The sequence below is a fragment of the Palaemon carinicauda genome, chromosome 21 (assembly GCF_036898095.1).
Source record: "Palaemon carinicauda isolate YSFRI2023 chromosome 21, ASM3689809v2, whole genome shotgun sequence".
NCBI lineage: Eukaryota > Metazoa > Arthropoda > Malacostraca > Decapoda > Palaemonidae > Palaemon > Palaemon carinicauda.
The window spans coordinates 95,282,913-95,296,027 of NC_090745.1; the positions used below are offsets into that span (position 1 = coordinate 95,282,913).

Consider the following 13,115-nt stretch of genomic DNA (forward strand, 5'->3'; position numbering starts at 1 on the left):
GTGGTCGCCCTCCCAATGGGTGCGATTTGTTAAACGCAGGAAGAAGAGATCAAAGAAGGATTCTTTCCCCCTCGGAGTTTGCTGCAAAGACAAAGAAACCCAGACTTCCTCCTACTGCGAATCAATCCGCCCAATCTGGCTGTTCCCGTTCGGATTCCCCTGGAGCCCCTTCGAGTAAGAGCGGCACCCCTTTAACGCCTGGGAAACCCTGCAGTTCAGCGGTCTCTGTTGCTTCCCACAGCGAAGCAGTGCCGACCTCCTCTGCAGGGAAACCCGTTGATGATGACTCGCTGCAACGTGTATGGCTATCCCTGGGGTTTACAGGAGGTCCTCCGCTTGGGCATGCGTGCTAGCTCAGGCGCAGAGTCCTCGTCTGGGTATTCCGTCCATGGACTCTCGAGACCCAGGAACAAGCTTCGGCTTTGTTCCTCTGGCTAGACCTGGATCTTCCTCAGGAGGGCTTGCCCCTGCTGAGGAAAAGGAAAAGGATTTGCCAGGAGGCTTGCCTCCAGGTGAGGGAGAAGCGATCCTTCCGAGGAAAGACGAACCCACATTCATCGTCGCCGATCTTCAGTCTCTCCCTCGTGGCGATGCTCCCCTGGGAGCGAAGGGGGATGACCGTCCTTCCCACTTGCGGGAGAGGCGAGTCTCCCCCGAGTGGTCCCCCACTCGGGGTTTCCACCAATGCCCTATGTACTCATCTAGTCTATCCGACGGTGGCCCTTCGAAGCCCGTTAACGATCACAGGACTTGTCACATCATCTTGCGTCCTCACCAGCGCACCTGCAGGGTGCAGCGAGCGCTATACCATCCTCGCGCACTCAAGCCAACCCCAACCTCACTAACAGTGGAGAGTAAGGTTGCGTGCATGACTTCTGCTCGATACTCACCCTCAGGGCGAAACGTGCACACGCGCTCCGAGCAGCGAGACTCGTCGTCAGCACAAAGTGAGTGCAGCGAACTGAGCCCTTCAAGGGCAAGCACTATACAGTTAACCACCGCTCGGTACCATTCAGCTCTCACCAGAACGTGCTACGCACGCTCCACACCCGGTGAGTGCTCCCCACGTGACACATGCAATAAGCACTACAGCTTCAGGGAACGCTTTGCACTCGCTACAACATGCGCGATCAACGAGCGATGCACCAACAACCCTGCGGCGCAGATCACCGAGAAGTCTCCAGGCTTACAGTCACACCGAGAACTTGGAAGTGACGTTCCCCACGGGAATATGATAGCCCTACAAACCCTCGAGACCAGTTCCCTTCGAGGCTTCATTGCCAGGTCCTAGACATCAAGGTAACTCTGCGGAGTTTTCCTTTACTAAGGAAACCCCGTGGTTTCAGGATCTGGTTAAGGCTATCAAGGAGGCGGTAGGGCTTCCAGCACAACCCCCTTCCTCGGCGGTCAGAACCCCTGCGATTCCTTTGGACTAAAAGGGCGAAGATTCCCCCCCTCCAGATCCTCGACGCTCTTCATTTCCGAGGCAGACCCGATCCCCTCCCACGGTACACTCCTCCAGATATGAGGATTACCTGAGGAGTAAGGGTCCTACCACGCAGGACCCCACGTGGGAGAGGTTGGGCATGATTCCTATCGTGCCCAAGGGCAAGAGGAGGGAAGAGAGGAATAAAACTCCTCCTATGGGAGGTACTTTGCACCCTAAGCTGAGCAAGGGTTCGAGATCTCCAAGAGAGATCTCATACATGGAGCCCTACTGCTTGTCGCCCATAGAGCCTGCGGGATCATCTACCAAGGAGGCTTCAACTTCAGCCAGCGTGACTGATGGAGCAGGACCCGAGGTCACAAGGACTTTGGGAAAACCCTCTCTTCTCCTGGATTTCATTGCTCCACGATGCAAAGAGAGGAAGGACTCCAAGACCATTCCTAAGAACTGGCGGCCTATTGGTGACTGTCAGCCTCAAAGGAATAGTCTAAGGGTCCAACCACTGCAACGAGTGTATCCCACAGTGGTTTGCCTCCCAGATCATCAAAGACCCCAGTTGTCAAACTCCACCCTCCTCGAGCTGCTATGGGTGCTAGCTCGGGTGAGGAAGTACCCTTTGACGACGGATCTGACCACTCAGATGGGGCCTTACCGCCGGCCTCCAGCCCAAAGGTGTATGCACTGGAGCAAAAGAACTCGGATAGAGTTTTTGTTCAGGTCCTTTCGTGCGTTCGCCGCGTGAACAACCTCGGGGAACCAGACTAGGTGCTACGCGAGGGCCAAGACACGGTTCTGGATCTGTTCTTCGACGCCCCGAAACCCACCAAAACCAGAGTATCCCTACTCTGGTCTAGGGGGTTGAACATGGCGAGGAAGCGAGCGTATGCCCAGGTAGCTGGCTCTACGCACTCACTCAGAGCGGCTGATTCCTCCAGGCTACTTCTTTCGCCGTACATCAGGCAGAGGAAGTATACTGAGGTGATTAATGACGATCCCTCAACTCTACCGCTCGATCCTAAGATTGTGTCACTCACACCGGGTTACACCATCGAGAAGCTAGCGAACCTTTCAGTCGAGTTTTCTGCGGCTGACGCCTGCCAACATGGAGCAGGTTGCAAAGTGTGCTTTCCAATTCGCCTCATGGTTGGATTATTGGTTGGGGATAGTTGGCTACCTCATCAAGAACGAGGGCTTCTCGTCGACGAAGACAAAGGAAGCCCTCCTCTTCCTTCCTTCTCTCAGGGGCCAGGACCCTTGATTTTTTTACGTAGAATGTTGTCAACCAATGGGCCAACTGGATCTTGAGGTGCTGAGATGCAGTGGCCTCCAGATTCCAGAAGCAGCTGCTGAAGAGGGAGACTAGGAGACTCCGCAACGCTCTGATGGATGGCCGTACGCTGTTCGCGGGAGCCAACATCGAGGCTGAGGCTGAGCGTTGGAGGAAGGCAATCCACGACTCTCCTTCAGCGCACGGTAGCTCCCTGTAAGCCTCCTCGGCAGCAGCAACAACCGCAGAGAACTACAACCGCCAAGAAGGACCAGAAAAACTGCTCCCAAGAAAAAGACGACGCAACCTCAGGAGCCTAAGGGTACCTTTTGTCCAAAAAGATCCAAAGGCTTCAGAGGCAACAGCAAGAAATTCCAGCAACGCTCCCGCTAGGGAGGGCAATCCCCCGACCTGTCCACCGGTGGGGGAATGCCTGAGCAGCAGATGCTGACAGTGGATGGAACTGGGAGCGGACCCCATGGTCCATTTCCGTTCTCAGAATGTGATATATCGTCCCTTTCATCAACTATCTCCCTCTCTATTCTCATCCACTATAGACACCAGAATCCTACGTTCGGGATCCGCGAAAGACAAGGCCAGAATCCAGACCATGTTGGAGAAGGACGCTCTCCAAGAGATCGAAGATGGGTCCCCAGGCTTCTACAGTCACATTTTTCTTGTGAAAAAGGCATCTGGAGGCTGGAGACCAGTCATCGACCTCTCTGCACTGAACGGGTTTGTTGAACAAACCTTGTTCAAGATGGAGACCTCTCAGACGGTCAGACAGGCAATCAGACCACGGGATTTCATGATCTCAGTAGATATGAAGGATGTGTACTTCCAGATCCAAGTCCACTCAGTGTCAAGGAAGTACCTCCTCTTTATGTCGGCAAATTGGATATACTAATTCAAAGTGCTGTGCTTCGGCCTGTAGAGAGCACCCCAAGTGTTCACAAGGCTCTTCACCTTAGTGTCCGCATGGGCTCACAGCCAAGGGATACACCTTCTCATGTACCTTGACGATTAGCTGATACTGCCAGACTCGAGAGAAACCTTTCTTCTCCACTGAGACAAACTTCTCCAACTTTGTCAGGATCTGGGGATCCTGATAAACTATGAGAAATCACATCTAGAGCCAGTACAAGAAATGGTATAAATAGGGATGAATATCAAGATCAGACTAGGCAAGATCTTCCTGTCCGAGGAAAGAGTAAGAAGGTTGAGGAATGTAGCTCAACCATTCTTCTCAGAGACCATGCTACCAGTTCGTCAATGGCAACAATTGCTAGGGCACCTAACCTCTCTCGAGAAGTGAGTCCCACATGGCAGACTTCGTCTAAGGTCTCTACAGTGGCGACTAAAGTCTCAATGGGCACAACAGGAGGACTCACCTGCCACGCTAGTGCCGATAAGTCCAGAGCATTAGAGAGACCTGGAGTGGTGGGTGTCCGACACCAACCTCTTCAGGGGCGTTGATCTCCTCTCTCCTCCCCCGAATTTGATGCTCTTCAGAGATGTGTCAAAAGAAGGGTGGGGGGCTCACCTGTCACATCTGACAGCTTCAGGCCTATGGTCAGAATCCAAAAGGTCATGCCACATAAACCTCCCAGAGAAGAGGGCAACATTCCTGGCCCTCAAGACCTTCAAACAGCTCCTTTCAGGTCACACAGTAGTGCTGATGAGTGACAACACTACGGTAGTGTCCCACACGACCGTAATATTGTACCAATGTTAACCGACTACCTTCCTTTCCAGTTGCCATATGAGCAGGCTGTCAACCTGAAGGATGACGAGGTGACAGGAACCCTCAGCCACAACTCCAATGAGTATCCTGAGGCTTCCCAGGACAGTGGACCAGCCAGTTAGACCCGGACTACCACCCTACTGAAGGCGAGTCCCTACTAAAGAGGACGTAATGGTTTGTATTCTGTGTCAAAACAAATAACAAATTAAGAAAAGGAAAATCAAGAAAAGGACTATGTAATCGATAGGTTCCATTGGCAGGTTCCTAAAATGGACCTCACCAGACTTAGGAATGCTAGGTTGGATGAATCCTCGCTCTTCAGTAATGACAACGTTGAGCGGGCAGCAGAGTGCTGGAGAAAGTCCAACCAGGACTCTCTCCTCCAGAGGGCCATGACATCGAGGTCCTATGAAGCAGCTCCCCCTCCAAGGAAACAGCAGACCTGCAAGACTGCAGGCTTGTTTGAGAATGTGTCCAAGAAGCCTTATCCTGCCAGGGACCAGAAGGGAAGTAAGTCCAATCGTGGAGGCAGAAGAGGTAGAGGTGGCAGTCGAGAACGCTTCCGCTATGGATGGCAATCCTCCCACTCATCCACCAGTGGGGGAATGCTTGCAAAACTGGTGGCAAAGATAGTTGCAGCACGGGGCCATACCCTGGACAATCTCCTTGATTCCTTCAGGGCATCGCGTCGCATTGATGCAATTTCTCCCTTCATTGACTCAGAATCCAGTTTCATTGAGCTCCTACACGAAGGGATTTGTGAAAGAGCTGGCCCTCCGAGCTGAAGTCCAGACCATGTTGGAGAAGGGTGCTCTCTAGGAGGTCCTCGATGAGTCCTTAGGCTTCTTTAGTTGACTCTTCTGAAAAAGGTATCCGGAAGCTGGAGACCTGTCATCGATCTCTCAGCTCTGAACACGTTTGTTGTACAAACTCCGTTCGGAATAGAGAGAGCATGCACGGTCAGACAAGCTGTTGACCACAGGACTTCATGTGCACTTTGGATCTTAAGGATGTATACTTCCAGATCCCAGTCCATCCGTCATCAAGGATGTATCTAGGGTCATTTACGACAACAGTCAACACCAGTTCGAGGTGCTGTGCTTCGGTCTCTTAACAGCACCTCAGGTTTTCACAAGAGTATTTACTCTAGTGTCAACCTTGGCTCACAGGATCAGCATTCGTCTACTAAGATACCTGGACGAATGGGTGATTCTAGCTGACTTGGTGGCAACCCTTCTTCAGCACCGAGACAGACTCCCCACATTTTGCCAAGATCTGGGGATCGTGGTAAATTTCGAGAAGTCATCCCTGCTTCCTTTTCAGAAACTGGTATACCTAAGTATGATCATCAACACTAGCCTGCAGAAAGACTTTCCATCAGATGATAGATTCCAGAGGCTGAGAAAGGTGGCAAGCCCCTTCCTCCAAGATGCTCGCTCTCCCAGCCCAGTGGTGGTTATGTTTCATAGGTCACCTGACATCCCTGGTCCGTCTAGTTCTCAACGGCCACCTCTGAATTTGATTCCTTCAGTGGCAGCTAAAATCCTGATGGGTTTACCATGAGGACTCCCCAGATATGCTGGTCCTGATGGGACCCGAGCAGTGGACGGACCTGAGGTGGTGGTTGGCAGACGAGAATCTCCACCGATTCGGAATTGATGCTCTTTTCTGATGCGTCAAAAGAAAGGGGGGGGGGGGGGGGATTGGCCACATGGTGCACCACATGGCCTTGGGGCTCTGGTTAGAGTACGAAAGCTACCAGCATAAAAATCTCTTAGATGAAGGCACCCTTTCTAGCCCTACAACAGTTCCAGGCGGGTCACTCAGTGGTGTTTATGAGCAGCAACACCACAGTAGTGGCTTACGTAAACAAGCAATGCGGTACTTTTTCGCAGCTCCTATGCCATTTAGCAGTGGAGATGCTAAGAGGGGCAGATGACAACTCGGTTTCCCTATCAGCTCACTTCATTCCTGGCAGGCGGAATGTGCTCACGGACAATCTGAGTAGAGTGACTCAGATAGTGGGCTCAGAGTGGTCTTTGAATCATTCAGTAGCCAACAAAGTCCTGAATTTGTGGGGTCCCCCCGATGGTAGATCTGTTTGCGACGTCCCTGAACAACAGACTCCCTCTATTGTTCTTCAGTTCCAGATCTTCAGGCCCTCTGGCAAGATGCATTCCAACAACAGTGGGAAAACATAGACATTTGCGCCTTTCCCCCTTTCTGTATGATGAGAAGAGTACTCAACAAGACCAGATCAATAGAGAACCTGTCAATGACCTCATACCTCCGCTATGGCATCATGCTGAATGGTTCCTGGACCTTCTTCAGCTTGTTACAGAGATCCCAAGAGAACTCCCTCGACGACACGTTTGACTTAGATAGCCACACGTGGGTATCTTCTACAAAGCCGTAGCATCTCTACGACTTCATGCTTGAAGACTATCCTGCATCTCCTCTCGTAGAGAGGCTTTTCGCAACAAGTTACGAAAAGGATGTTTGGATATCTGCCCTCTACCAGGCTAAGTGGACTATCTTCTGTGGTTGGTGTCGTGGAAGGGGTATCTCTCCACTCGATACCACTACAATATTCCATTAATAGTGGAGCTTATTGTATACTTTCAGGAGGAAAACCTTCTCTCTGTCTCAGTGGTGAAAGGCTATTGCTCAGCCTTGATCCTCACTTGCAGAATGAAAGGAGTTAATATTTCCTCTCCGTTGGATGTCATCTCCAATAAAGAGTGAAATGGTTTGTATTTGGTGTCAGAACAAATGACAAATTTTAAAATGATTTGTATTATTCCTAATGATATAACCCTTGAGCTCTTTATACCAAGTCCTGCCTGCAATGAAAAGTGATGAGACAAAACTGGTGTGTGTGAGCGGGGTAGCTGGTACTACCCCCTAAACCCCCCCCCCCTCACTAGTGGTGGGATAGTTACACCTTGCTAATAGTCTTATGGCTAGTCTTCTAGCTTTGCTGAAGGTATATTCCTAATAAAGACCTCAAGGTTTGTATCGATAGAAAAAATCTAATTTTTTAGATTTGTCATTTGGTATTTATATTTTTTTTAGCTTTGAAACTCATTGGATTCCTTGACACCAAAGAGAAATCTTAACTTGTGTCTCTTGAAATTTTTTGTTTGCCACTTGAGGTCTTTTCATATCATAAAGAACCATTGCACCATAACTTGAAGTTGATACCAAAGTTTTTACGTTTAACCTGTTACATGTAGCCTAATGAGCAGTATAATGCATAGGTTTATTTTGAAGGTGGTTTTCAAGCAGATTCCATTGGGAATCATATTATGAAATTATCTTTTTGCCAACAGATTATGTATACAGTGGTGACTCAGCCAGTTTAATACAGAGAAAGCATCATAGGTATGTATACAATAGGGCAATCACACTGTTTTCCATTTTGTGCACTATAACATATTCAAGTACCTGTACAGTGAACCCTCGCTACTTCGCGGTTCGACCATCGCGGATTCACCACTTCGCGGATTTTTTCCATAACCCATATATATACAGTAATATATATATATATATTTATGTATGCATGTATTTATGTATATATGTAGGTATGTATATGTGTATACATATAAATATATATATATATATACACACACACACACACACACATATATATATATATATAGATATATATATATATATATATATATATATATATATATATATATATATATATATATATATATATATATATATATATATATACATATATATACTGTATATATCTATATATATATATCTATATATATATATCTATATATATATATATCTATATATCTAAAGTAGGAAGATGTGATGTAGTTCTAAGGGAAAAGTATGGGAAATATGTCTGGGTAATAAGCAAAGCTCTACCTCCAGTTTGTTTCTACATTATGATCAGAGATAAATGTAAACAAAACATTGGTTGCCATTTTTTATCGTGCTTTTTAGCATGTTTAGGAAATGCATGATATAAAATCACCTTTAATATTGGTGCCTGTTTTAGTTTAGGGTACTGTAGTACATGCATTAAGTGTTCTGTACATTAAAGGGTAGTTTGTTAACAGTACTACGTACAAGGGAAGGTTTTAAAAGTCTGAATATACATGTTGAATAAATAGGTAAATATGGTGTCACTACTTCGCGGATTTTCACCTATCGCGGCCGCGACTGGAACCTATCTACCGCGATAAACGAGGGTTCACTGTACATAAAAGAACCTTGGTTCATAGACATCATGAATTAAAATGGCAAATCAAAATTCCCAATCTAGAACCATGAAACATTGAGTCATGAATATTATTGTAATCCTGTTCACTAAAACCTAAACAGAACATAATATTACTGTACTGTACAGTATACGTATGGCACAATGTAGTTATTTTGAAGGGTGCTTGTTTAAATGAGAAAAATTATCAAACCTAGAAAAAGCAAATGTGAAAAGTATCTTTCCTTACAGTGGTCGTTTTATCTGCAACTTCGATGTTTTCTACTATCCATTTGATGTCCAAAAATGTCTGGTTTTAGTTCAACTGGCATCTGTGAAGAAAGACTTGGTTGCTTTTGATAAAAACACAGTCAGCATCCATTATAATGATACAAGAAGTTTCGCCGAGTATTTCTTGGGTAGTTTTGAAATATTTGTTATTGAAACAGGAATGAAAGATAGCTACAGTACTTTACAGGTTAACATTCAAGAGGTTTATTCAATTTTTTTTACACCAAACTACAGTTGAATGTATTAATGTTAGATGTACAGTATAGTGTTACTGCATGTACCTTGATTCAAGTAAAGTTGAAGTAGAATGTTTATAAATATGTTTTCATCTAATCATCTTCATTCAGCATTGCACATCTTTATTGCAATCCCAGTTATCCATCACAATGCATGATGCTTTGGTGCTTATGACCTTTTTTAGAGATTTGTTTGGTAAGTAAAATCTTGAGCAGATTTTTAAGTTTTTCCTTTGGTGTTTTTATTACATTTATTTTATTGTATAGAAATATTTGATTTTGCTTATAGTTGTCTCATGTTGTAACAGATGCTTAAAATTTGCGGAATGATTCATATTTTGATTTCTCGTAATCCTTCTCAAAGGTTTTGTTGTTCTGTCAGGTTTGACTTTCGACTTACAAACAAATAGACAAAGCATATTTTAATTACTTGACATAAGTAATGTACAATAGTTATTAATCGATAGTTTTTTTTGCTTTAATATATTTCTTGCATCAGAGAACTTTTTGCACTTATTATTTTAACCAAAAAATTTACTATTCTTAATACAGTAATTGTTCTATATACTTTGTGACATTGAATATACAGTAGTAAGAAAAGTTTCATCTGTGTTCGTATGAAATAAAAAATGTCATAGTTTTTTGTTAGGAATTAAAAGAAAATTCAAGCTAATAATATGTACAGACTAAATATTCTAATTACCTGGTGTGCCCAATTTCTAAACTTAACTTTTTCCCAGATTCAGTTGGAACTACGAAGGCGATGGACGGTCATAGTTTTGAATGTCTTTCTTCCAACATCAATGTTGCAAATCATAGGATATTCCACATTGTTCATAGATTTTGCCACACTGGATGTAAGTACTGTATAAATTGTTGATTGATATTTTATTTAGAATGATTTTGTACCAAGCATCTCGCAAGTATCCAGAACAATGATGAAAGGGGCTCTTTATTTACAATCTCTTATTATTACAATTTCACTACCTAAACTTGTGTTGGCATTGTCATATAGTGTAGTACTGTATTTGATAAAAGTTAACAATGTTTCAAGTGCCCATTCATTATACTACATGGTGTGAAAACATTGAAATGAAGCCATTTTCCTTATTCTTTAAAAGTTGTTTGGGTTTATGGTAACACTTTCTATATTGCTTTCTAATGGTTAATAGAAGTAATAGAGAAGGCCAGGGTAGTAAAGTGTTAAATGTAATAGTCATTGGAGAGAGTCTATCATGTCACTCATACTGAGAGGTGAAACTAACTTTAAAATCCCCCAGATAAAGTTTGCAGGATTAAGTATTTCTTTGTTATGTACCCTAATTTTACAATAGTTATAAAAGTATAAATGTGTGTATATTTCATATGACTCAGAAAACTAAAGATTTTTTAGTTTTCATAAATTTGTTTGTCACTGCTGGTTGATTTTCGTAAATCTATTCCTGCCCTATCATCATCATCATCATCATCATCATCATCCACACTATAACCCTAATTGGGAAAGCAGGATGCTATAAGCCCAAGGGCTCCAATAGGGAAAAATAGCCCAATGAGGAAAGGATACAGGGAAATAAATAATCCACAAGAGAAGCAATAAACAAATAACTACAACATTTTAAGAACAGTAACAACATTAAATTAGATCTTTCACATAACTATAAACACTTCAAAAAACAAGAGGAAGAGAAATAAGATAGAGCAGCATTCCCAAGTGTACCCTCAAGCAAGAGAACTCTGTTCCAAGACAGTGGAAGGCCATGGTACAGAGGCTATGGCACTAGCCAAGACTAGAGAACAATTATTTGGTTTTGGAGTGTCCTTTTCCTAGAAGAGCTGCTTACCATAGCTAGAGTGTTTCTTCTACCTTTACCAAGAAAGTAGCCACTGAACAATTACATTGCAGTTTGGTACTCTTAGTGTTGTTAGGTGTATGAGGGCAGAGGAGAATGTGGAAAGAATAGGCCAGACTATTCAGTGTATGTGTAGGCAAAGACAAAATGAGCCGTAAACAGATAGAGGGCTCCAATGTAGTACTGTCTGGTCAGTCAAAGGACCCAATAACTCTCTAGTGGTAGTATCTCAATAGAAGGCTGGTAAGTCTTAAATAACCTAATTACAGTAATCCAAAACTACCAGTTTATAGCATACAGTTAGCAGTGTGTGATTGGTAAAAATACACTGTCATTGAAAGTCTAAAGAAATACAATATTCGGAGAATTGATAATTTACTACAGTATAACTAAATCAAGATACGATTTTAAAATTTGGAAATCAATTTTTATAAAGGGATTAATTTAGGCGTTTATAATTTTTTGATGCAATACTTGAGTGATGTATGTAGAAAACAAAATTCTTAGACTTTGCTTGCCATTCACATTTAAAAAATAAGATATAGAAATGTGTAAAATATTATTATCCAAATACAGTTATCTTATTTGCCTTTGAGTAAAGATGGTGGTTGAAAAACAAATGAATTTTGTATACTGAAATAATTTCTTTTTAATGATGAACTTGGTATATTGTACTTTAAATTTATTAATATAATTTAATGTTTTCTTTTACTAGGTTCGGTTAGCTGTTAGCTTGACGACTCTATTGGTGTTGTATACACTATTCAACAATACTTCAGATTCCTTACCGGTGACTGCTTATGTTAAAATGATTGATATTTGGTTCTTCTTCTGCATTTTTCTGTTATTCAGCACAACAGTGATTCATGTCATTGTTGAATGCTTAAGAAGAAAGAATGCCATCACCGTTGTTCATCCTCTCTATAAGAAACCGAAACCAAAGCAACTGGCAAAATTGTCTTCATTAACTTACAACTTTCTCTCCATCATTCGAGTTATAATCATACCAACGGTGGTTATTTTATTTAATTTAATCTATTGGTCTACACTAATCTTGAAGAATAATTAGTGCATCATAAGTTCACAATCATATTTTTTGTGATAAATTGAGTACACAAAAGTAATCTTGTATTTTAGATGGAAATTAAGCATGAAAGTTGTAAGGGGAAATTCAGGATAGGAAGTTAACACCTGTACCTTTAATGTTTCAATGGATATTTTCTGAAAACTGTTCAAGACAGATATTTCCTAAGGTATCAATGAAATTTATAGACAATATTTTAACTAAAATCTGATTATGTCGTATTCAGCTTCGTATAAACTTAAGTTTATTTATTTTCAGCTTCATCTGAGCATTATCTATATTTCAGGTTTTAGTACTACTCAACTTTCTCTTTTAATAAACCAAAAAAAGTAAATGCAATTCACCAAGAATATCCTACGAAATCCCTTTGAGACCACGATCAATATTTTGAGTCTACTGTTATTTCTGGTGAGTTGATTTTGTGTCTATTTTATAATACTGTATAGTTCTGTCAATATTACTAAATTTGTTCAAGTAGTTATGGTACCAATGATAGTAGGTAATGTAACCACAAAAGTGAATTGCAAAAACACCTTTTTTATTTGTGTAGTGTTAACACACACCATCTACTGTATAGCATAGTGTTGTCTTGTAAATTTCTAGTCCTTTCTGTTCTTATTCTTTGTTGGAGACCATGAGTAGTTTATCCTTAATATGGAAATGAAGTAATAGTTAATTTACCTTTTCACTCTCTCAATGAAGAAGGTTGGGTTCCATTAGAGAGAGAGAGTACAATGTCATACACTGCGTCAGAACCTCCATTTATTTTTTCTTTACAAGATTCATCTTGGGAAGCAATTATACCACTGGGAAATTAAGTTGGAGGGTGAGATGAAGATCTGTGTGGTATGTTAATATACATAGAAGCATAGAATTACATAGGACCTAAATAGCATAGCATATTGTTATACAACTGGGAGGAGTAATTTATGTTTGCTCCTTCAGTAACAAACCTTGCCTTATTTATACGGATT

At 42.6% G+C, this 13,115-nt stretch overlaps 1 protein-coding gene across 4 annotated transcripts in view; it reads left to right on the forward strand.

The window, feature by feature from the left end:
* LOC137615330 (uncharacterized) overlaps positions 1 to 12,846 on the forward strand; it is a 59,122-nt gene extending 46,276 nt beyond the window's left edge. For 2 of the 4 annotated variants that reach the window (XM_068345122.1, XM_068345121.1), the window contains 4 exons: positions 7,791 to 7,842; positions 8,933 to 9,158; positions 9,948 to 10,064; positions 11,773 to 12,846. In XM_068345122.1, coding sequence (XP_068201223.1) covers positions 7,791 to 7,842; positions 8,933 to 9,158; positions 9,948 to 10,064; positions 11,773 to 12,126 — 749 coding nt within the window. In that variant the 3' untranslated portion in view covers positions 12,127 to 12,846. Of the gene's footprint in view, positions 1 to 7,790; positions 7,843 to 8,932; positions 9,159 to 9,318; positions 9,404 to 9,947; positions 10,065 to 11,772 lie in introns of all 4 variants that reach the window. The other 2 variants (XR_011039225.1, XR_011039226.1) reach the window with 2 other exon arrangements.
* The last annotated feature ends 269 nt before the right edge of the window (positions 12,847 to 13,115 follow it).